This window comes from Rhea americana, unplaced genomic scaffold (genome assembly GCF_003343005.1).
Source record: "Rhea americana isolate MKP2758 unplaced genomic scaffold, rheAme1 scaffold_155, whole genome shotgun sequence".
NCBI lineage: Eukaryota > Metazoa > Chordata > Aves > Rheiformes > Rheidae > Rhea > Rhea americana.
The window spans coordinates 770,244-796,460 of record NW_028185650.1 but is presented as its reverse complement, the minus strand read 5'-3'; the positions used below and the strand labels follow the sequence as shown (position 1 = coordinate 796,460).

General features: G+C 39.1%; 1 protein-coding gene across 7 annotated transcripts in view; it reads left to right on the top strand.

Annotated features, from left to right (window-relative positions):
• The window catches only part of DPF3 (double PHD fingers 3), a 164,350-nt gene that overhangs the window by 91,405 nt on the left and 46,728 nt on the right, over positions 1–26,217 (top strand). For 5 of the 7 annotated variants that reach the window (XR_014895220.1, XR_014895218.1, XM_085299826.1 and 2 more), the window contains 5 exons: positions 9,772–9,899; positions 13,764–13,859; positions 14,912–14,950; positions 18,588–18,666; positions 18,991–19,032. Coding sequence is in view for 4 of the 7 variants with exons in the window: in XM_085299826.1 (XP_085155952.1) it covers positions 9,772–9,899; positions 13,764–13,859; positions 14,912–14,950; positions 18,588–18,666; positions 18,991–19,032 (384 nt within the window). In the remaining 3 variants the exon portion in view is untranslated. The remainder of the gene's footprint in view (positions 1–9,771; positions 9,900–13,763; positions 13,860–14,911; positions 14,951–18,587; positions 18,667–18,990; positions 19,033–26,217) is intronic. The other 2 variants (XR_014895219.1, XM_085299824.1) reach the window with 1 other exon arrangement.

Here is a 26,217-nt window from a genome sequence, read left to right as displayed (position 1 = left end):
TACCAATCTGTTATTAATTCTAGAGTTCACCTTTTTGTCTAAACGTTTTATAGGCCTCTTGGAATTTCTTGCCTTTTTGTGGCAACAGATCTGAGCATCTCAGCAGATGATTTGCTTTGTTCTTTCCCATTTCTGAAAGGATACCTACTAGCATCTCTTGCCATGTTTCTGTTAGAAGCTTTCCTTATAATAACATTTTTCAACAATATAGCTTCTTCTGTCAGATGCGTCTTACCAGKATGAGTAAATATTATCCTCACTCTTTGGAATTTGTGAATTGGCCTCTGAAATCTGACATTTATGAAAATTGTCTCGCATTTTCAGTGTTTTTCTTGGCTAGAAAAAGAATGTTTTTAAACCTGRCTTTGCAAGAACATGTAAGAACACCTTGCATTTGGTGCATTTTATTTGAAGATCTGAATGCCTTTGAATATTAAACGTGCCTTACCAAGCCCTAGAGGATAGATGAAGACTATCTTCATTAGACAGACGATGAAAACACACAGAGGGTACCTTTGCTGGAGTTTGGCCCAAGATCACATAGTGAAGTTGTAGCAATGCCCGGGGCAGAGTCTAGGATGATTGCTTCTCATCCCTTGTTAAAATCACCAGTCACTTTGCTGTGGCCTTTCTGTTCTTCAGTGGTTTATGCAGGTTTGATATTTACTGAGCCATGGGTGCTGAACCACTCTGCTTGGCGCAGCTGACTTGTGACTTGTTCAGACTCAGTGCGAGGCAAGTGTGTCTATCCTACTTCTCAGGCCTGCATGGGGACTACAGTCCTTGAGTGGGAGCTTTGCAGAGAGGGATGCAGGATCAGATCCAGGGCACCTGGAATCTGGCTGAGCAGAGCTGCATCCATGCTGATGCCTTCAGAGCTGACTGGGTGTCTCTGCTTGCTCCATAGTGCTTTAGGTTTCAGAAGGGCCTCATTAGCTGAGTGCAGCATCGTGTGAACATATGGAGCCAGCTCGAGCAAATAACCCCCCTGAAATAYGAAGCATGAGAAAGCACAGTGCAGGCTCCCAACGATCTTTGCAGGACTCAGATTGGCTCTGGCAGGTTTATCAGCTCTGGCTCAGTGCTGGCTCTGCTAGGCCCGGTCTGAATTAATTTGGATGCTTGTGCACTGCAGTTCAGAGATAATTGCATTACACAGATTTTTCTATTACTAGAGGTGTCCCCCTGCACTGCCTTGGATGCGGGAGAGGAAAAGCTATGCAGAATCTCCCAGAATTTGTAACGGGGTTACAGAATGGCTGGTTTTATGCATGATTTGGTGCTGTCATATACAGGAACAGGGCAGTTGATTGCAGTGGATGTCTGCTCTCTGTTACTGTTTGTGGATCTTGCCCAGCATGGGAGTGACTGGTGTTTGCTGATGTTTGTTGTCTTGTTGCCAGACAATAATCAGGTACTGGTTCTTCTGATGGGTCAGTAAACCTGTGTGGCTGTGCATATATCTGTGTGACCACTTGCAGATAGGTTGAGCAAATTATTCTCTTACTCTAAACAAGCCAGAAACATGTTAGGGTGATGCAAAGCCCAAAGGAATAGACTTTCTACTCAAAAACTTTCTCTAAATTGTAGCAGTTACCCAGTGTCTGTTCGTTGGCAGTGTCTGCAGCAGTTGTGTGACCTGATGGTGCAAAAGGCCTGTTTGCAGTGTGAACCCATTTAGAATGCAAATGCAAGAGCAACCATGAACACAAATGAGTGCTAGAATAATGTTATTGAAGGGAAATACTCCTTTTGATTTGAGCCCTGAGGGTAGTTATATGATCCAGCATTTAGGCTGATATTGTAATTTGGCAGTCTTTGAAAAGCAGGTACAGTGTATTATATGTGACAATGATTTATATCTGTGCTGAGAAGTAAATCTGTAAAGAACTTGCAAGAGACAACCAACAGGAGGGCTGTTTTTTTTATTGTGAGATTTTATAGAGGCATTCTAGTCTTCCAAAGAAATACGGCTGCTTGTAAAGTCCACATTTTGATGATGGGCTAAACTAAACAATGCTTAACCTTATGTCTGAGAACCTGTACTGTGTTCTGCAGCCTTATTTCTCCCTCCTGTTGTGTTGTAACATCCTGGGAAGTATGTTAGGTGGGTGCTGGCAGAATATTTCCATTGGATTCTGGTCTTTAAGACTTGTCCTGTTTTTTTTTTTTGCATTTTATGCCGACATTGCAAAGTGAAAGTATACAATTCCCTCATAATCACAGATCATTGCTTCCTCTTTTTTTCTCTGTCTGCACCCTTTTTTTCACTTCCTTGCCCACCCTCCACTGCTTCTGCCTTACCATGAGGCTAGCAGCTTTGCAGGAAAATGTAGTAGGGAGACATGAGGATTTTCCACTCTTCCAGTGCAAATCTCAGTACACTGGGGCAGTACTGAGAGTCTATCTCAGTAGACTCTAAAATTTTCAGTGAGTATTTAATAAGATCCAGTGGCTTTAGTCTGCTGCATGTTGTGGGCGCAGAGCAGAGCAGTGCTCTGACCCCTGAAGAGGAGTTTTCGCTTTGTGGAGAACAGCCTTCCAAACTCTTCTATCCACACAAGGTGATTTGTTTCCGAGGAAACAAATTCCCTCTTTCTTGCAAGTGGGCTTGGTTCTAAAACAGTTTTATCATTCTCATTGGCTTGAGTCGTGTTCACATCATGGTCCTATTTACCTTGAGACCTTGAGATAATATACTATTATTAAGATTACCGTACAATGGTATACATGAGATTTGAGGATGGAGTTGGAGGAGGAGACAAAAAGGTTCCTGGAGTAACCTTTCAATCTCCAGTAGAGCCGTTGCTTTACTGCATCTCATTTGGGTTAAAAATAAAGCGCATTTGATGCATGCTAGTCTCTAGGGGCATTTGTTTGGCTTTATGGACCCATCGTGAGAGTCTGTGTTAACAGTAGTCTAGTCCCAAGGGAGGCCCAGAGCTCGGGTGGCAGAATGTTCTGTGGGTCAAGGTTGGAAAGAATTATAAATATAGAACTGGCACTGAAGAGATTGCTACATATAGGTGCTGAATTGTGGTAACGTGGAGAGGACAGGCTGGGATAGCAGGACTGTGGCAGGTCAGGATTAGAGCATAATGGCAACAACATGAGCATCTGCTCCTGGGATAACAGGAGAAGCTGCAGTGAAAGAAGTGTTTTGGAGATCCAGATCTGCAAGAGGAGTGAAGGTCAGTACTGCACTGTGCTCGCAGAGGTATATTTAGAAAAAARCTTGCAGAACCCTACCTTTAGCATTCCGGGTTCTGGTCGCTGCTGGGAATGCATCCATTCCAAGAACAACAGCAAACTGCTATACTGGCCATGAATGTAGCAAGCACGCAAGCTAAGGAGAATCTGGTTTTGCACACACAGAAAAGCTACCAAACCCAGCTATTCAACATAAAGCATTGTCTCCACTTTCTTTCTTAAGGGATTCTGTCCCCCCTGCCCCCACCCTTTGCACTCTAATACTATATTTGTGCCTTGGAGATGTTGAGATGAGCATATGATGGATGGATGGATGCTGCTTGTCTGGGTTTTTCACCACCATTTCCCCTGGGGCACTCTATCTGCTGGCAGAGAGCACCATCCCAAAAGATGGTATCTTTTGCAAACTCGACAGCTAACAGACAGCTTCTCTCTCTGCATATTTCCCCAAAGAAGAGCAGGCTTAATCTGGTTTTTATATGGCATATTTCATTATAATCTTTTTGACTTCCCATGTTCCCAATACGCCATCATAAATAAAATGCTAAGGGTGGGAACAGCGGAAAAACTGAGGCTTCACACTCTTGTGACACTGATAGATTCTCATTTTAAACTGTCATGGGATTTAATTGCTTGCTGAGCCACTGCATTGCACTTTCAGACACATCCTGCCACATCCTGTTAATGAGCTTAGTGGCTGCATTTGCTCAGCAGTAGTTCTGTTTGCTGTGAATTAGGTGGCTTTTTTAGACCACCTATATAATTTTAAAGTGATAGTGGTTATTAAGGTAATATCCTTGGATTTATCCATCTTAAACAGCACTTCATGGGCTCTTGATATATAGTTTCCGCGGGCACTTTTTATGTTCCAAAAAAACAGCACCAAGAAACAAAAACACAAGAATCTATGTGCAAAGTCAGTGTTTGTCTAAGAGGGTTTTTGGAAGCCGAGTTGCTTTGGTTTGCATAGTAGCTGTCTCTGGCGTGATAGATCATGCTGGAACTCACCCAATAAGTATCTCTGTTCCCAATTAGAACTGGAAATGGAGCTGCTTACGAGTGCACAGAGATGATGGCTTGGGTGGCAGCTGCTACTGTGGAGATGGAAATGATCCATTATAAAACAAATACATTACATTGTATAGAAAACGGGATGGTTGTTTTTAATTTATGTTTCAAAGAGACATTGAAAAGTTGTTTAGCCTCCAATGCATTGTGAACTAAATGTTTAAGGATGGCAATATGCAGCTATTTTGATGAATCAAAATTCGAAAAAGCCCACCATTTTGTAGGATCTGTGAAAATGTGATTCTTTTGGAGGYAGCAGTTCAGTGAAAAACAGATATTGGAATGACGCTGGCGTGGATTATTGTACGCGTTCTACCACTGCAGTGTAAGGACCTTGATAAATAGAGAGGTTGCTGCACTAAGCTGGTAAACAGAAATAACCATGTTAATTTAATCACTATGAAGGGGACACTGCCAAGTTAAGAAACATAAATTTTAATTATATGTACACACATATATTTGAATTACAAATATAGGTACAATCTTTAGCTGTGACACCAATAATATCTTGGTTTATTAAAACAGGAAGAACTCTTAAATAACATTTCATTTTTTATGGATTATTTTTGTTGATTTAACTCATGTTTTGCTTGTTTCTGACTTTCAATCTTTCCTCTTTCCTATATCTCATATGCTAACCAGGTACTATTGCATTTGGAATATTAATCTAAAGGAAATTTATCTATAAACTTTCTTGAAATTTCTGTTTTTAGAATCAGTAAGCTTTTAGTCATATTACTTTTACTAGTAGTTATTAGCTGTAATGAAGATTTTGTTCTCTGAAATTGCAGTGTCTGAAGAAGGGCTTGTGTTACGAACTAGGAGTTACWGTTAGAAAGAATGAGAACACTTTGTGGATGCTAAATGTTGTTACCTGTATTTAAAAAGGATTTGGATAAGATTCAAGGATTTAATGACCAATAAATTCTACGTGCACATTTGAGGAATTGATTGAAACAGTAATTGGAAGTAAGCAGTAAAACACCTGCAAAAGGATGATATAGGAGGTTCTAACTGCCTTTTTTTTTTTTCTACAGAGGAAAATCATGTCTCACTGCTCTCATAAAATTCTCATGATCTCTAAAGGACTAGTAGATAAGGATGTTGATAATTTGCCTAGACTTTCTGAAGAGCTTTAGTATGTCATAGGCTTCCAAAGAGATAGTGTTGTCTTCGATCAAAATTTTTAGAAAAGCAAAGAAGCAAAATTAATTTCCATTATAGAAGTAGGCTAATAGCTGGTGCGACAASGTCTCACATTCAGTCCACTTTTGCATAACACAGTAAAGAGCGAGGTGGAGAGAGAGAGAGTGTTGTGAAGTAGGAAGATTTGCGGATGGTACAAAGTTATACAAAGTTCAAGTTGTACAAAGTTCAGAGTAGTCAAGGCCGGAGAGAGCTGTGAGGACCTCCTGGGAGAGGAGGTCAGTGAATGGGCAGTGAATGGACGTTTTAATTTGTTGCCTGTATATTAAGCGTTACTTACTGGAAGTTCTTTTCACTGTTACAAGGTTCCTAATTCTCCTCAGTGTGCAGCCGTGGACTTTGTGTTAGGCTGCATAAGGGATAATACTGTGGGTAATATAAAGAAAATTGTAATGTATTTGCTTAAAGGGGATATGTGGCTTCATCTGAAAATATTGGGTACAGTATTGGTCCATCTCAGGAAGATTATTGAAGAATGAGAGGAAGTTCAGAGAGGGGTGACAGGACAAAGCCATATGGAAAAACTCCCACAGGAAGAGTAATAGAAAAAAATGTGATTGTTTATCTTTGAAAGGAGATGAATAAAAAGAAATGACAGATAAGTTTGGTCAGGAACTTCTATTCTCCCTGATTCATAACAAGAACAAAGGGGCAGTCAGTAAAATAAAATGAAAGAGCTGAAGAAAACCTTCAAACCGTAGTTTAACTGTTGAACTCACTTAGGTAGAAAGACATTGAGGGCAAAAAAATATCAAAACTGAAAAAGAAGTGGGCCATTCTGTGTATTTCCAGAAGAAGCAGATTCAGGATAACTGTTTGGTAGTAATATTGCATTTTTCCATCAGGTCTGACATGTTAGAGATCCGGATGAAATGTAGTATTAGGGTAGGTTATTTTTTGCATTTTTCTCTTCTCCAGCATCTGATCTCATGCAACTGCATAGTGGAGCGTAACAAACATAAAGGCAAAGAGAAGCAAGTATGGGGGCAGAATTTAATTTCTTTGTTTTGGAAGATCTCTCTCTGGCCTTGCTTGAAGCTTCTGACACTAGCTGCTGCCTTTATAAGCAGGACACTGGGTGGAGGGGACCCTGGCCTGCTTCCATACAGCAATTCCAATGGTCTGGGTGAAGCCTTAGTATTTCATGTGAAAACTACTTTTCAGGTATTGAGTTGACTTCTCAATTTCCTTTAGTCATAAGGGAAAAAATCACTTTTCCAACCTTCCCTGGAAAATCCTGGAGAGTTGCATAGGAAAGAAAACATTAGGGATTTAGCAAAATGAGTTTTGTGAGCCCTGGTAATGTTTAACTATTTCTCTAGGTTAGCTGAACCATCTTTTGGATTTTTAGAGGGTTTTTATCTATGAGGATCCAAAAAGTATTTTGGAAACATTATATGTAGTAGAACACTTTCTTAACAGAAATACTTAATTTCCTGACTCCATTTCTCTATCCTATATACATACATGCATATATATGTATGTGTGTATACACACACACACACACACACACACACACACACACACACACACACACACACATATATGCATCTATGTATATATAAACAGACTAACCCCTTACCAGGGAGGACTGAATTCATTACAAAGAAGTTATCTTTGGACCTTTGAAGGTTTTATATTGTAAACTGTATGTTGCAAATAAGGTAGTGCCTGCAATTTTCCACTCTCTAGAGCTACTTACTCAGGAAAAAAATGGCCTCTAAAAGGTATTAGAGGATAAGGAAATACAGGAATTTGACAGCAGTTAGCTTAGTACCAGATGGGAGGCAGCTGCCATGAATTTCTGTTCCCCTGATTTCCTGCTTACTATTTTAATTTCTTGGTGGCTCAGTTTCCCTATCAGTAAACTGGGAATAAAMGTGTTACTTACCTTCCACTGGCCTGACGGTAATGTGTCAAAGTTAATAATTAAAAAATACTCTAAGAGTTTTGGATGAAATGTCTCCTGGAGTGCTACTAGTGGGAAGTAGCAACACCACACAAACAAACATATTTTTTAAAGACAGCTGATCTTTTCTGACCTTAAAGCCTATGTTTTCCTCTAACCYAATGTTCAATATTTCTAGAACAAACAAGAAATAGTTTTACTTTCATATAGGCTTCTCTTAACTCCCTTTCCTTGCTCATTCCCTTTTCTAACACATTCATTTGCTGAGTGCATCYGTATCCTGAGACTGGTGTAGCTTGTCACAGTGAAGACGTGTTTTTGTTACTGGTGCCCTTGAGCTTGCTTGAAGCTTCTTCTCTTCTTGCCGAATGTCTGATGACCTGTTGGATTTTGCAGTCCCATAAGGTTCTAAACACAAAACAAATGCCCTTTTGCACCCAGGCAGAGGACTTTGAAACCAAGCCAGCCCACAGTCGGAGTTGATTATGGTGGTTCCTTAGTGACTTTAGGCTTCAGTGTTGTGATTTGCATGCAAATCAAATCTAAAATCCCTTCTTTGTATTGAAATGTCTGGAGTTAGCATCCAGAGAGAGGTACTGTGAGTTCATACATGGAATATCAATCTATATGATTCTCTGTTGACTCTTCTGTCTTTTTTTACAGATCAAGTAGGGGAGAAATTGGGAAAGGTAGCATAATGGGGAAAGGTGTGCTGAACTTAATGCCAAAACCAGAGGTCTGATTGAATAGAACACCTTGTGATGAGCAGGCGGTTCACTTCACTATTGACCCCGTTCCATTGTATGAGTTGACCTGGAAGTTTCCTTTGAAAATCCCAGTGGTTTGGGTTTTCTGCATGGTTTGTAAATGGAATAGCTTTTGCTGGATTTTTTGCTGGGTTTTCTGTGGTTGTTGGCTGAGCACCGTTCTCACTTTAGAAGACTTGAGCAAGTATGTAGTGGAAGCACTCAACAGGGCCCCTGAACCATTTGTTGGCTTAGAGGTTTTCACATATAGAGCAGATGTATTCCTGGGACACAACTGCACCCAGAAAATAGATTATACTTTACTGTCCTAGGTGGAAGTGTACATTCACTGTTTGAACTGCAGAAGTGATTTGCAACTGTGTCAACACATGAGTTTCTGCTCTGCAGAGCTTACAACTCGTGGTGATGGAAAAGCAGAGAGCTTCAGACAGGCTCGTAAACACAGCACAGCCCTAGGAGAAAAGAAGTGGACAGAGCTGTGAAATCAGAACACCAGATGCTGATTTGTAAGCATCAGTCTTGTACATTATTACTTTATGAATCTGATGGCCTAAAGGAAGGAATTTATTTTAGGAAGGAGGGAATGCTTGAAAAATCCATACCTTGGCATTGTAAGTTAAGGTGAGGTTCAGGATGTTTCCCTGTCACAAGATTACTCTGAATGAACACCTACACATGTAGGGAAGAGGCCAGGATCTGCAAGGGAGATGGAATTCTTCTCTGAGTGTATTTTAATGTCCTGCTAAAACTAACATGCTATATTTGCCTGCCTGCTGTACTGTATCTCATAATCTAGTGATAGCATTCAGAAAAGGAATTATGCTTTGTTCCTGCATCTGTATGGCAAGTTGCATCAAGCTTCCTCATAAACCCTCATTTTCTTTTGGAGTTGTATGCTCCAGGCCAGCCCCRAGCTAGTGTTTGGTACTTTCTACAATAGCTGACGTTCAATCTGTTTTAGGGGCTAGATTATGCAACTTTTAACTGTGCTGATGATGTTTCTTCGTTTGGGTAGCCCCATTTGAAACAAATTGAACATTTTATCCGGTCAAAAATGGGTGTCGATATTCAATGAGGATTCAAGACATAACCCTTTCATTTTTTAATTTATAATTCTTAGTAATGGCCCCATATAATAACTTTTCACTTCCCCACATACGGAACATATCCTGATGCAGGAAAATGCTGTTTGTTGCTGTGCCATATACACTGTACCAGATGCAGTTGTGTGTAATTAAACTGTTTTGCTACTTCAAGAGACCAGATCTTCATATTTACACTTTCAGTATCTTGGAAAGCCTTGCTTTAGTTCTTTAATTGAAGCATGGGGAGTTTACGTAAAGAAGGACCTTTTCTCATTTTATTCTGTCATGATGCAGTATGTCCAGCCTCTTTTTCCCGTAAGCATACTCAGTGACTGGAAAAGTCCCAGATTTTTATCGAGATAGAAATGAATCCTATAAGGGGACCTTGGAGATTAAAGGAAGAACCTGAAGAACACTCCTTCATGACAGGAGTGGGCCTGTCAGTCCTCTACTTGTCATCTCTAGTCAACCTTCTGCTGGTTGACTATCCGAGGGAGGTACATTATGCCTGTGTTTTAATTTGCAGAAGTTGATCTGCCTCTGAAAAAAGATGGCTTCACATCAGAAGGTACAACTCTGGAAGCCTTGCTGCGTGGAGAGGGAATAGAGAAGAAAACAGACACTAAAGAAGAAGACACTATACAGGAAATCCAGGTAAAGGAGATTCCCATGCACTGACAGCAGGGCTGAATTTTACAATTTGTCTGTAAGCCTAGCAGACTTTGTCCTGTGGCAGAACGTTACAWCTGTTGATAGTGGCATCGTTCTGCTGTCAAAATGTTATCAAATCGTTGTGCTACATTGTGGTGCTGTACACCTTGTGTACTTTGTACACCTTTCCTGTCACAAGAATCTGGACTGTTTGTGTTCTGCATGGCTTGTGTTTGGAATTTGGAGCAGTATGAGATTATTACATAYAAAACTGACAAGCAGAGATGCGTCCAAACCATAAACTAAATTTTAGTGCCTCAAGTTTACACGGAGTCTGGACATGGATTTGAAGTTGGATTCACAGCTGCTGACTGTAAACAAAAGCATGTCATTGCCTTGTCTGTTCTTTCTTATACTTACTAAAAGACCTTCAGGAGGTATACAGACACCACAAATCATTAAAAATATTTTATTGTTAATTATCTCAGATATTACTAGTGATGCAGGTAAGAGAAATAGTCTCTTTCCTAGCATTACAGCTTTGAAAGTTATTTGTGAAGATTCCTTTTCATCTTTTCCTGATTTTAAAAGTAGAAACACAGTTGTGGGCCTGTCATAAAAAGAATACTGCTAATAAAAGGATATTGCCTGTATAAGATCATGCCATTTTATGAAAACATTTCAAATTTATAGAAAAGCAGGGCTGTTCCAGATGAGCAGCAGCAAATCTTTGGTGATGCTAAAATACCATTCTGCTACGAGTCTCAGTGCTTGCTAGTGAGAACCATTGGCAATGGGTAAAACTTAGTGATTTTGGCTGAGATACAAGATGTTGCATCTCTACTTGAAAGAAATAAAAATGTGAGTGGACAGCCTTGTACCAAATRGCACAGAAAAGCATGAGAATCAAATCTACATTATTTGGGGCTCAGTCCTGTTGGTCTGATTGCTAAGGCTCCACTGAAATTTCACACATGTAAGGGCAGTCAGATAGGTCTCCAGTTCCCAGTAACACAGGTAAAGGAGCAATATCGAAGAGGAAGCATCCCATGTTTACAGAGTGGAGGAAAGCTCTGTGTGAGACCCTCTTTGTGTTTACTTCTTCATTAGTGGATCTGTTTATACCTGCTTCCAAGGWCACAAGAAATCGTGGTGCAGCATCTTTATGAGATCGACAAGTGCCTTTGGMTGTTGCTGTGCAATCTGAGCTCCCACATTATTCTGGCAGCAGCCCAAGGAAAGAGGCTTTGGAGACAGTGGAACTGACAGAAGTCTTGGCACTTCTGCGTTACAGAGCAGGGAAGGTGTATAACAATGTTCAGAGTTTTCAGCTAAACTGCCCGAGCTGTGACCTGTCATATGGATGCTAGTTTCATCAGAACAGACACAAAAGGCATGTCTTGCTGTTGTTTCTTGTGCAAGCACAGCTTAGCTGGATTCAGTCTATACAATAGTGATTGCTGGAGCCTTTACTAGGGGCCAGCTTTCMACATACGCTTTGGTACCTGACACCTAAAGGGTACCTGATCAAAACCTTGTTCAGTGCCTTTTGTCCTTATGATGAGTAAGAGAATACAAATCTCTCTTTTGTTCCTTTGCATGCTCTTCTACATCATACCTTGAAAGGGCCCAGCTTCAAAGGTGTTGAGAGTGAGCAGGTGGAATAGACATAGGTGTAATTCCCGCCTCAGTGCCAGCCACGTAACACCATCTAAACTCACAGTATGTGTCAGGAGAAGAAGATGTGGTGCTTAGCTGTACTGAAGTGCATTGAGCTGGGAAATTGTTTTAGAAGACAAAATTGGAATAGAAGAGATATTTTGCCCAAAAGGGTRAGGATTGACCCCATTAAATAGCTATACTCATTGGGATCTGTTATGCAGTTGTTTTTTAATGGAGCTGAAGATTTGACTCTGCAGTAAATCCATATTGAAACTATGCCTCCATCATTTGCTAGAAAAAGGCTTTTGACCATGCATCAAAAAGGCTCTGCCACTTCTCTCAAGAATTAGAGCCATTACCCTGGCAGTGTCACCAGATTCACACCTGGTTACCTCTGCTTTTATTAAATTGGTGCTATAATTTAAGCTAGAGAAGGTGGTCTGCAGTATTTCTTTTAAATGCTCTTGGGTACTATTATCGATATAAACTAGTACCTTCCTCCTGCCTAAGATGTGGTTGTGGCCTTCTCTATTATGGAGATACAAGAAAATGTGAAGCACTGTGAAAATGTAAACTCTTATCAGGAAGGTTGCATATTTTCTTACATAGCTTCCTCATGTACAACGCATTCTGGGTGCTCCTGCTTTCTAAGATGAAGCCTGACCAAACTATATAATTGCATAAATTTTGAAGACGCATTTTATATATGCCGAAATAGAACTTGCTTAACTTCTATATCCTCTAGTATTTAATATGATGTGAAATTAGATTTTGTGATGGTCTGACCCCATTAATAGCCTCTTGAGATTTAAAAATATAAGGTGCAAAAACCAGACAGAGATTGGTTCTCTACCATGTTCTAAAAATTATTTGCGCTTTTTAAAGGGACACTGTCCAGTGTTTGTCTTTAGCTGATAAAATGAGAGTAAACTTGTAGGGCTGGTAGGGCTGGTATTTCAAATTCAAGCTGTTTTTTTTAGTAAAAATTCTGTTTTATTCATTTCTGCAAATCYAGGATTCAGTGCCTGAGGTAGGTAGAAGACAAAGGCACTGTGATTTGTTCCTTTTCTCCCTCTACTGAATCTCTTAATAGCTGTTAACTAGAAATTATATAGAAGGGTCAAATACTGAAAAAGATTTAAAACCTCTCTTCCCTTTTTAAGACACTGATTTGAATTTGCTTCATGGCTGGATGTTGTTGTCATTTAAATAGCTGGTGACATGGCAAAAATATTAGTGATTCCAGACTAGACGCTTAGGAAATGGTGCTCACCTCATAAATGGCAGAAGTGGCTGGGGCCCTGTACCATATTTCCAACGTAGGTGCCAAGGATGGAGGGGAGCTCAACAGGACTTCTTTCCACATTAGTGTTGTGATGGTTTGTCTTGCCTTTGTCCATACTGTATCTGATTTATGAATGTTTTCAGGGCTGCTAGCCTTGATTTCATTCTCTGGAGATTACGTCTGTAAGCTCAAGATGAAAAGGTTGAAATTCCCTAAGAGATTTGAGATGATGAATTATTATTATTTTCATTTTTAATCTTATTAAATAATTAATTGCAGGAACTATTATTGTTCCTATTAACTTCAGAGAGACCTGTGCTTCCTCAGCATTCTCATGCAGTAAGACCCCTTCTTCCAGATTGCAGAGATGTGTATGTAGCGTAAGCCCCAAAAGATGTTACTGTCTAGATTCACTGAGAATGCTAGACTGTCTGGAGGAATTGTCACTATTTTTTTCGCTAAACAGAAAAGTCTAAGCTTCCAACTGAAAAAATCCTGATATCTAAAAGTGCATTCTCAACATTAGAGGAAAAGGAAACAATTTAAGGTGCAAGAAATCAAATCCAAGATCATGCACACAGCTTCCCCAACAAGGCCTGCATTTATGCAGACTAATACCTGTGCTGTCCTGGTATATCAGTGCTCAGTGATGCCACTAAGGTATTTCTTAGGAACATTTTTTCTCAGTTGTCTGATACCAGTGATATTTCTTAATAAGAACTCCCTGGAGAACTGAGGGTGGAAGGGAAAGCAAATTTTGCTTTAGTGGAAAGAAGAAGGGGTTCTGGGATCTGATTTGGCATTATATCATTAATCATCTTTAATTTAATAACCTGCAGTCTGTGTGGTAAAGAGCAGCAGTTGGTTGCATGTGTCATCTTCTTTTCTTCTAAACGTTCCTGTTTATTGTTCAACCACAGAGGGTTTTAGAAAATGATGAAAATGCAGATGAAGTGAATGAGGAAGAGGATTTGGAAGAAGATATTCCAAAACGAAAGAACAGGCCTAGAGGACGGGTAGGTGAATAGTGTACTGGAATGAAAAGGAAAGAAGTAAATGTCTGCTTTCTAGTATATATTTTTCACATGTATTACACATGCAAAGTATATATCCATGGATATGATGGTGAWAACCATTTGGGTAATTTTAAGGGTACAGTTAAAGATTTTTTAATATATTTTCAGTATTTTTTTTGCTAATTACCAAGAAAAAAAGACTATTGTTAGAGTGGAAAGATGAGGTAAACTTATTATAATGATGTATTTATAATTTTAATGTGAACTGTAATGGTTATTATGACATCCTGCTATTACAATACTCTTACTTTGAAACAACATTTACTAATCACAAAGAAGAAACAGTAAATTCAGGCACAAGAGCCAAAATAAAAAATACTAATAAAGGTAACTTGAACTGTGTTAATATGTTTTGCAGCTTTCCCTAAGGTAACATGTTGTGGCTGACGCTTTGGCCCTTTTGAAACCCATGAAAAATTTCCCATTTGATTAACATGGGCAAGATTTTATCCTTAAGGGAGTCCCTGTCCCTTCTCTTACCTAGGATGTCTTCTCACAATTTCAGCAGGGAGCCAGCTAAATAAYGAGGCCAACGTTTTAAAACTTGGAATCAGCATTTTCAATGGTGGCCCCTTAAGCTAGGTGTCTAAATAGAAGTGAATACAATTCTCACAAGTTTTGAGCATTTTCATCTCTCTCTTTGGCTCCAGTGGGTGCTGGCGGGGCACAGGAGCTCTAGAAGTGCCTTTCAATGTTTGTAGGAATTAAGCAAGAAGGGCCACATTTTACGCCAAATGAGCAGGATATAGTAGCTTTTGAATAAAGAGGGAGGCGTGAAACCACATTGAATACTTGCAATGTACTTATGCATCAGACCTTCTCTTTTGGTTTCTTCTGTTGTTGTGTTGTTTCAGTTTTCTGCTCCTGTTTGTTTTGGAGCTTAAGTCCTTTAATATAAGATCAAAGCACTTTAATAACTGGATAAGTATATATTTCACCTTCCTTATTCTCAAAATCACCTGAACCAGTTTCTTTCTTTCTTTCTTTCTTAGCCAAAGACCCCCACCTGGAAAAAAATTTTCCAGAAAAATGTAAGTTTCAGAAAGTTTGTATGAACCAGTAACCAAAACTAGGAGTTAGAATTGATACATGCACAGAAGCTTGACTGTAGCTATCAACTAATATTCCAGCTTAACATCTCTTTTCTAATGTTGCTCTCACATAAATTGGGCATGCTGGTCAGGGTGAGTGAAAGAGTGAATAGCAAAAAGGAATATACTACTCAGAAGAAGAGAATTAGCTTTATCATTTATTCCAGGGCTATACAGAGTCTTGAACTTACTGTTATGTGCAAAATTGTACTCTCCTATTCAGGAAACTACTTTAGAGTAACTCTATTGCTTTTGCTCTGGTACCGTAAGGAAAGGAGTTGGAGGGTGCTAGGGGTCCCATTAACTCAGAAGTACAAATTTACATGTTTTCTGCCCTAGACTGACTGCCTATTAGGTACAGGAACAGCAGAATCTCTTGCATTTTTCTTGCAACTAACTCCTGCTCTGCTGGTGCCCTGACTCCATACCGTGCGAAAAAGGGAAATTTGAAGAATGCCAAATACTTTGAGCAATTTTCTTTTTTATTTGATGGCATCACTAACCATAGTGGAAAGTGGTATGAATTAAAATTTCAAAGTCAGGCCAGATCTCTTAGCTGTTGAAAACTGGTAAACCTGAATCAAAGTCTGAATTGCGTCTGGTCAGAAGTATTTTGCCACTCTTCAAGCAGCTCTTGTCTAATAGGAGTCTGACCCAGTGTGGGGATCAGGACCCAGGATTTGAAATTACGGGATGTGAAACCTGGGCAGCACCTAGTTTCTGGGAAGGAATTGGTCAGGATGTTTTTAGAGAATAGTAGTGGGGAAGAACATKCATAGGAAACTAGATCCTGCGAAGTGTGGCCTTTGGGGATTTGGAGAATGAATGAGAAAGACTAATGGCWTTGATGCAGGATTAATGCAGCAGAATTGCTGCTCTGGACATTCCAAATTTCACGTGTCCCTTCTGTTCCCTACAGCATGATTTTATTTTTAATCCTGGACTTCTCCAGCTGCCCCTCTGGCTACTCTCTCTCTGCTTCAGTACTGCTTCAAGGTTGCAGTTCCATGGCTTCCAGGTCTCATACATCAAGTCTCTTAGTCTTTGCTGCATCACATCACGAAAATGAAGGCAGTTGTGGATGACTGAATTCAACAGACTGGAGTGATGACAGCAAGCAAGTGGCACTCAATTTAGTGCCCTTGGGGCAGCTGCTAAGTTTGCTAGCCCCCTCAAGGCTAGCCCAGAAATCGTGGGAGTGTTAGGAAGGACATTGAAGGCCAAAGAGATGGATTTGCAAAGGGAGCTTTTTAGTATCTTTGCTGGACAGGGAAAAACTGGTAGGAGCTAGGAGAGCTCTTCGCTAGGAGATACAGCAGGAGTGCAGCTGCACCTGTACAGATTGTGTACTCGTCAGCTGAATACCCCATGGGACATTTTCAAAGGCACTAAAGACATTTAGGAACTCAACTCCCATTGAAAGTCACTGACTTGAAAAATCTCCTCCTCTGTGTTCAGTGCGTGAAAAAGTGTATTTGACGTGTGGTCATGACATGAATACAGTACCTTGCATTTCTGTAGAGAATGGTTTGAAGGGAAACAGCTGGCTGTAAGATTAGCGAAACTCCGAGCAACAGACCTTAAATTACCATCCTATTCTGAAAGGTGTCTATGTAAAAATAGTGCATTCTTACTGAACAGATCTGCTCTTAGTGTGTAAACAGAGTTAGACCTCCTGTTTACTGACAAAAATAAGACTTTATAGCTTTTTCACTGCTCCAAAGAGCCAATGTAGCCTGATAGAATAGGGAAATTGGATCGTAGTCCTGGTACTGGCAGAAATACTTATTAAGGAGCAATCACTTGCCTTTGTGAAGAGTCTCTGATGAGCTGAGAGTGGTACAGGAGCAGCCAGGGACCTAAATTTGGCTTGTAGAACATTTTGCAGTAATGAGGGAAGAAAGGAACTAGCCCGGGGTTGATCTCACAGCCCAGAGTGGGTTTACAGAGCTGGCAGTCAGAAAGAACGTATTGCAGACTAGTAAACTGATTTTATGTGATACAGTCAGTAATGTGGCTTCCACCAAACAGTTGTTGCTGGGTCCTTTTCCAGCATGAAACTGCTTTTCAGTTCACCCTTACAAATCTCACTTTGGATGCGTGTGCTGATCTGCGCTGAGCTCTTTGCAGAGCTCTCCTTGCCATACCTAATAGTGTTTACTCCTCCAGACAGTGACAGATCTATGTCTTTCCTTTGGGACTGTGATAAGAGTTGGACCTGAGCAATCCCAGGAAAATAATATGGGGTGTTTTTATAAATCCCTATTTTAGTAGACTCAGTGGTAGATAGGTAAGACTCTTTCTTGTTCCTTCACTTTAGATGTWTGACAGAATGTAGCTTAAATTGTGCTAGTGCAGTGCCAAATTGATAGCAGGGAGACAGAGCTTATATGACCCTTTTGTATCTGGAACTCTAATATTCTCAGAATTTCTGCATCTTTTCTGGTTTTTTATTTGATGAAGCTCTGTCCCTTTCTTACTGTAATACGTAAAAGCTCAAAGGACTTGAATCAGACAGCCTTGTTTAGGGAGAAAGGCATCAATGGTTTATTAACAAAACGAGCAGAAACAATTTGGTTGCTTTTGCTGGGAACAGAGTAGCTTGCAGAATTATTAAAGGGCTACCTAGCCCTCCATCTCCAGATCACTTGCTCAAATGAAGATCTAGTCTAAAACTATTGTCATCTACAGACTGTACATTAACTAAAGCAAAATAATCGAAGGCCTGTGCTCAGTTCTCAGTTCCACATCACAGCCTCTACTGTTAGACTGGTACTAACTGTCCCTTTGTTGCCATCTCAGCTGGGACGGGTCGGAACCAAGGGGCTTTGATGCTGAAATCCACTCTTACCTCTGGAGCTCAGGACAGAGCAGAGTGCGCTATGGACAAGCAGAGATTTTTAGTTCCRAGACTGCCGAGTCAGTATGTTTTAGGAACATAGAATTATGAAGGGACCTTTCTAGGTAATTCCTGTTCTCCGCTATTGCAGGTAGCCATGTTACCTAATCTCTTTCACTAACGCACCAAAGCTTACTTTATAATTAACCATGTTATCTTTGTCACTGCTAGAAGGTCATTTCAAAACCTTGCTTTTTAGTTAGAAAACAAAACAAAACAAAACTCCAAATTAAAAAAGCAACCCTCCCTTTAGAAACATTGAAGCAAATAATTTTAATTCTGTTTTATTTGGGGGCCTGTTTTATGGATRATTTAAGGGCTGTATCTATCCTCTGCCACCTGTTCATCTGTCCATTCACTCATATTCAGTAACAAAAGTATTTGAACATCTTCAGAAGTGAATGTGTGATGATACTTCTACTGAATGTGTACTGGGAGTGACCTACTGCTATGGATGAACAGTTTGGTTTATCTGTGGAGAGGATCTCTGCTGCATTACGAGGTCCATTAACATAGTGCATATATTAGGAGATAAGGGGTCAAGCCCCCTCCTGACATACCTGTGTGGAAGATGAGGATATTTTTAGTCTGTATTGTATGTTTTTCATAAAAGGGTGAGGGGCACCAAGAGACCTGAGAGGCGGTGGTATAATATTAACATTCTTCTTGTCCTTGCAGGCTCGGGGATCTGGAGGTGGCAGGAGACGAAATGATGCTGCCTCCCAGGATGATCATGACAAACCCTATGTTTGTGACAGTAAGTAGCAGCCAGACAACTGACTCTGCTTCAAGCCTGGTACTACCATCTCGGTGCACTCAGGGCTTCATCTTTTCCTTTTCAGCAAAGTATTCTGCTGCTCTCTGACTTGCATGTTTGCCACCTGCTGCTGCTGCTGCTCTTGGTGTTTTTCTGTGAAGGAAATAAAATTAAGTCCTCAGCAAGACTCCACTTCCCTTTGCACTATAATAAATCATCTCTTGTATTTTCTTTCTCTCTCCTCTTCCTTTTTTCTGGCTTCTCTGCCTTTTATCTTCTTTTTCCTCATGTAAGATTCACCCTCTATTTCTTTCTCTGTTTCAGATAGTTACAAACAAAAGCATAACTCAAAAATCTCCGATAAAGGTACTTCTCCCTTGTTGTATCTCTTCATATATTTGGTGATTCTCTTTCCTTCAATCCTTTTAAAATCTCACTAGGCTAAATTTTGAAGGTCATCTTCTTATCCCTTACTCAGAAAGGACCCTTATGGCATCATCAGGAGCTGAGTCTCCTCAGAAGCAAACACAACTGGAATGCATGGTTTTGACACTTACTGCCTTTGAAAGTGGCCGTGCTGTTTGTCATCTTGCAGTGGCACTGCTTGTGAAGTTGTGAAGTTCTGCCCAAACAGAAATAGGATACCAGAGTCAAAGTGTAAGGAGGGAACCCAGGGGCTGGTACAGAATGTGTTATTTTACAATCTAGTCCTTGGTACTTTTCTTCTTTTGATATTCTTCTTCACTTCATTAATTTTGTTTCTGTGAGGGGGACTTACCTTACACACATGCTTTTGAGGTCTCCCACCTTAACACTACTTAAGGTAGTATGTATGTGCAATAGTAATTTCTGCTACTGAGTACTTTCTATCTTACAAAACAGCAAGGTAACAAAATTTAGTAGAAGTAGGAGAATATTAGGTCTTCATTTCTGTGGTCCAAAAATGTTTGGTGCTTTTGAGGAAAATCAGAGCTCCCCATTCTTCAATGTCTACCCTTTTTGCAATATTTCTGATCTTAAAAGACCAACCATTRCTATATTGATCTATGAATATTTCCTGCTTATTTTTTAAAATATGAAGAAGTATGGGTCATGCATGGTAAATGAAAGCTATAGTCCATCTATTCAAATTATATTCTTTTATGGTGAGACCAGATGACCCTGAGAGATGGACACATTGGGTGTTGTACTCAGCAAGATGAATATTCTAAGGACAATAAATAGAAATGGAAAAACTTACACATGAATAGGAGTGTCTGAACACATGATCAAGGAAAGAGGGCTCTTTAAGATGTGAGGAGTCAGAAGACTCCTACAGTAGTTAAATAGCTRTTCTTGTGCAATGAAAGAATTAAAATGTGTCTTCTAAGACTTATGTCGGAACCTCATATGCATCTTCTTATTGAAGTCCATAGCTTGTTGGTGTATGCATGACTGTCTTTATCTCTTTTCTGGAACATCCTTCTAAATTCAAAGATGCTTGTCTGTAGTGTAGTCATTTTGAACATAATGATCCTTTATTGTCTGATATGGCTCTACTTTTAAATCGTACAGAAACCTCACAACATGCATAGTAGTGATGTGCATATAGTAGATAAAACAGTTAAGATATAGAAGGAGGCAGCAGAAATCTGAGCAAGGTTCTGGCACATTGTTGTACTCACGGAATTTTGCCTTGGCTTACATTTTGAAGCATACGTTTCCTGTTCGGTTTTGGAAAAAAAAATCCTATTCCATTTGGCTGATATCTTTCATTTTTAAGAAACATATAATCAGAGAGTCATAAGAAATTTTAGAATCCAGTGACTTCTTTTCCAGCGTAGATGGCTGAGAGAAGGGTTATGTGGTAGCAGAACTCTTTTACCTTACTGTGAAGCAGAAGGAGAGAGCTGTCCCAACTGTTGTGCCATCACTCAGAAATAACATCCTGCACGTGTTAACTTTCTTTAGAAATATTACATACAGCTCATTGTTAATAACCGGCTTGTTAGTTGAGGTGTCTTTCCTGCATGGGTGATCAGTAGCCCATTAAAGATTTTCTTGAATCTGTTTTTTCTTTGAAAATACTTGCTAGATATTTTTTATAGGTAAATGTCAATCTAATTGTGGTAGGTTAGAAGTATGTTTTGCAGTATTCAGTGTGCAGATGTTTTCAGCAGACAGCTTACTTTGGGTGGAAGCATGCAGGTCAAAAATATTGAATGTGTTGCCTGTTTGGGTGAACATTATTCCTAGAAATACATTAGTAGTGTGAATACTTACCTTAACGGGTTGACATTTTACTTTTTCTGTATATTGTTTAGTTTACTTCCAGGTTGCTTTTCATGTATTCTGATATTTGTGTTTGGAAAATGGCTACAGAGAGAACACAAACATATCTAAAACAAATTAATTTTGTTATTTAACTGCATTGTCACAAAAAGTGATTTTGGTGAAGAAATAGTCCACTCTTTTTTAATAGATCTACATTCATATGTATAGGAAACAAGTATATCAATAATCAGTACTTTTTATCCGTATTTGAAACATCCAGTCTCTGTGTCAGTTAGATGATGGAGAGACACCAGGCCTCCATTCCCTCACCACCACCTTCTTCCTTGCTGACACTGTCCCTTGTGTTGGAAGATGGCAAAGATATTCTTGAAAAGGTCTGTCTTGGTTGGAACATGCCATCAATAATATATAAATATTATATATTTATATATAAATACTATAAAAGGTATTTATATAAATACTATAAAACAATAATAAACCTAGTCCTAGTATTCAAACTGATTGAAAGTATGGAAGGTATGTACTGAATAAGGTTTTGAAAGCTCAAAATTCCTTGTTACTCTGTGTTGTTAAGAAAAGGTGAGATCTCTGTTTATTTTCTTGTTTTGTGGAATGAAGTATTCTGAAATATTGCAGTTGATTTTATTGTGCATATAGTGTACCAGAAATTTAGAATGAAATATTTGGCTAAGTTGTCATTCAGAGCATAAATAAAATTGTTAGTATAATCGTGAATGTTTTGATTTCATCAAATAAGCAAGTAGAAAACTGGTTGGTCATGTTTTCAAGGAATTCCATGGAACAGTGTTGTGCATTGAGCTGCCTTAGGAAAAAAACCTTGTTAATGAAAGTGGCAGAAAAGCATGGTGTGAGATGGGTATAGGCAAGAAATGGTACCCCAGCAGAATGGATTAGCTGCTGTATCAGAGCAGATGTAAATGTGGTTTGAATACCTGGCTAGGTAATAGAGCAGATGTCTGAAAGGCTGATGAAAAGTAGCCCTGAGGAGCAAAGCAAAGCCTGTGATGTCAAGCAAGAAGAGTTCAAGATACTCCATTTCAGCTTTTCAAGATAAACTGGGCATGTGATTTTAGAGGAGAGGCAGAGTGAATGAATGTATGAATACCTACATATGTAACAAGAACTGATGTCATGTGGTTGTCAAATGATCAGCTGGGGAGTCATCAGTCAGAGTGGTCCTACCACAGAAGTCCACTTAGAAACTGTTTTATTATTTTTGGATTGTTTACTATGTATTGCTTTTTATCTTTGGAAAACATAAAAATTTTCTGAAGTTTTATCCAGAAACTTATATTCTAGTATAAAAATTACAACCAATTGTAGCACCTGAGTTTCATGACTCTGGATGTCTATGTCTTCCTTCAGCCAGAGTGGTTCATTTGTGCCAAATCTCTACAAGTTATTAACTTTCTTGCTGTCCATTGTCATTATCTGTGTTAATTCTTTACTTGTTCCCATTGTAACTTACCTACATACATACTTACTTCCATTTTTGTTTTCTGTCCGTATATTTATGAAAGATTTTCCTTACTTATCACTAAAAGGAGTTGTTTCTTTCTCTCTTTTCCTTTTACCAGTATGTCCTTGTCTCCTTTTAGTTTTATACTTGTATAAATTGAAATTTTAGCATAACAACTTACTTTCATATCATATCCTTTATTCATAGTCCTTCTGAGGCTGAGGTATGCATTCGAATCCACTCTTTCTGCAAAATGAGAATTGACTGAAACCTTCTTACGATCTCTACTGGACCTGAGACTAATGCAACCTTGCTTATACCCAGAGACACTGATTCTGCAGTCTTCTGTAGAAGCTGGTTCTGTTGTCAAAAACTCCTCATTTTTAGGTTTCTCCAAATATTTAACCTGAATTTTCTCTGCTGCAGTTTAAGACCAGCACTTCTTGCTCTCTTCTTAGTGGATAAAATGTCGTTTTTTCCGTCTCTGAAAACAGTTACTGTAGCTTCTTCTGGCTGTGCTTTCTTCAGATCTGTTTCTAAGCTTATTTTTTTTTCTCTGAAAAATCTCCAAAAGGTCTCATTTAAGCAGCAGCGGCCAAAACTAAACAGAACATGCTGTTCTGAGACTAGAACCAGTTGAGAAGAAAGAAAATGGTTGATATATCTACATGTAACTTCTTTTTACCTATAGAACTTGGATTTTTGCAGCTTGCTATCACATACGTCTATGAGAGGTACAGAGATGGCTGGCCTACGAGGTCATTTTGCAACCCTTTTTCAATGCAAGACTCTCCTTCCAGTGCTGTATCTTATGTTTCAGTGGCAAAGTAGTTTTCATCTCTGTCCACCGTGTGAGTTCATATTCAATGTACCGTTTGCTGTAACTTGTTCCTTCCCTCTTCAACTTGTTTCTACTCAGGCTGATTATCTGTCATCTTTAGTTTCCTCACTGTACTGCTTTGTCATATTTTTACCATATTTTCTTTGTATTTACCAAATGTCGTATTAATATTTACTAATAATGTTACTATTTGAAAGAATTCTTTGATTATTCAAGCTCGTATAATATATTTATATTATTTTTCCAATATTTTTTCCAACAATTAGTTCTCAGCATGTTTGATTTTTTTCACTCTCTGGTCCATCCTCCAAATCAATACTAAAAATAGAGGCAAGCATTAGGCCCCAAATGGACTGTTTCAGGTGCTTGAAGATGTAGAAAGGTGCCATGTTAAGTTTTCAAAAGATTAGGCTCCTAATCCTTGCAGATTTCAGCTGGAGGTAGGCTTCTAAACTGTTTTCCATGAATATCCCACTAAGTGTCCATCTGCTTGTTTTGTGCCTATAGATCATACAAGACATGGTCCCTAGGGCCCTACGTTGAACTTGACTTTGAACTAATGAGAATTACTCAGAACTTCTTCTTTTTTTTTTTTTTTTTTTTTTAAATGTTTGACCCTATATTCAAATCATTACAGCTTGAAACATACTCCTAATGTTTCTGTGAATTCATCATCCAGCAAAGTGTTGAAATTTCATACATAATTTCAAGGTTCATTTTTTCTTCTCCATTACCTTCCTCTACTAAACATATCATAGGCTCTGTCAATAAAAGGCTGGAATCTTCAGGTAATTTAAAGGATTTAAGACAAACAGATTCTACTGAATTTCAATGGGAACTGAAGGTCTATCTCTTTCAGTTTCCTTTGAAAATCCCAGTTAAATATTATGGTGTTCTAATTTAACTTGCTTAATGTACTTCCTTGTGCCCTGTTTTTTAGGAAATACTTTCTTCTATGTGTTTCCAAAGTGACTGCTTTAATAATTACCTTAATAACATCTCCTGTCTTCTTTCTCTACTCATTCAAATTGACCTGATCTTGCCATAGTCATTTTAACAAACATCTCATTGATTCTTTGGAGGTTTGCTGGAGTACAAAGGTCTGCAGGATAAATCTTGATGTAGGTTGCTTTTTACCCATTCTCTTAGACTTAATCTGATGTCTTAATTCTCACAGATACTAGGAATGAGTCTGCTACTATTACTACTCTTTCTGCTTAGGACAGACCTTTGGTTAAATATCACTGTGAAAATCCGATTTGAAAATGCTTTGATTATAGCAATATGTTTTTACATGCTTCTCATAAATCTCTACCATGACTTCAGCTTCCTTTTAAACTATTAGCAGTATAAGCTCTAAATCATCTCCTGGTATTATCCTTTCTAGTGAATCCCTAAGTAGTTAATAAGCAGTAAGATCTAGAATAAGGTGATTGTACAGATGAACCCAACAAACAACTCTCATATCTGCTATACTGGATATTGATTGCTGCACTGTTTGGTAGAGAGGCCATGATTAGAGAGGCAGGAACACTCAACATTATTTTATATTGTTTAGCACAGGTGTGAAGTGGGGCACATGGTAAGAGCAGGAACAGAATTGGCTCTGATAGTTGACCATGTTCTGCTCATACAGGGTACCTGCTTCCTCCTTTGCTCCTGCCAGCAATTCCTTTATTAAAATGTGGACGTAAATATGGTTACCAACTCTGCACGTTTTGTTTAAGAGTTCAATGTCCTTGATAAAGCAGGTGGATTCTGAGACTTGTTCTGTTTGGGGACCGTGAAACAAAGACTGTTTACTATTTACAAAAAATCCTGTAAGAAATAGGTTACCAYGTAGCTGCTCTGATAAAAAAGGTGCATATTATGACAGTACTGATCAACAAGGAGCAAACGTGATGTCTTTCCCATCAATGGATGTCAAAATACAGTGTGTTAAAATCTGAGATGTCTTGAAATGCAGAGACTGGGCATGACTGTTGTAATAGTGGTGATTATGTTACCAAACCAGTGCAAAACAAGGATTTTTTTTTTTTTTTTTTGGAGTGGAGTGAGTGGTGTAACAGGAAAACAACTTTGAGGAGTGACTGCCTGCCCAGAGTCAACTTAAGCTTTAGCATTTGACACAATCTAGCTAAGAAGAAAGAACACAGGAAGCAAAGGAGAAAAGAGAAGACAATGTGGGGGCAAGATTCAGTGCAAAAAATGCATATACTCCCCCAATTTCCTGGTTCCACTAAAAACATGGATTGTTTCCTTCTGTCTCATACTGGTGACAGATTGTGCAAAATGTATGTGGAGAGCTGGCTGGAACATAGCTCACAGCCTGCCAAGGACCAAATGTGTAACAATTTCAAAATGACAGCAACACAGCCATTAAATATTTGATGAGGAAGTCTTTTAAGTCATAGATTTCAGACTTCCCTTTAAAGCGGGGGAAGTATTTTATATTACTTTTACTCACAGAGAAACGTAGAGAGGAATTTGTGTATCCAAAGAGTTGCAGGCAGTTACAGGCCAGAACTTAGAACTTTCTTTTGTGAATTACCGTGTGCATGTGATTAAACTGCCTGCAAATTAGTTTTTTTTTTATTCCCCATAACATGGTTGTGTAGCTTCTTCGTTTCAATCTTCAGACTGGAAGGAATTTAAGGTTCATCACAGGAGAGCGTCCGGCAGCCTAATAGTATCTTCTCCTCCTCCCCATCTGTGGTGTTTGATCTGCACTGCTTTATTACTGCTTACTTACTCAGCCAGTTCCTGAGATGGCATTTACATCGGGTTGGAGCAAAATATACCCTTTAAATGCAGGAGGAACTGGAGTGGGTCACATCCTATAAACTCCTGCTGTTTTCATAGGGCTTGGCTACCTAATTAAAAATCAAGTCCACTTCCCAGTGTTGAGAATCAGGATGAAATCTACCACATGCGAGGATGATGAGCCTATCCAGCA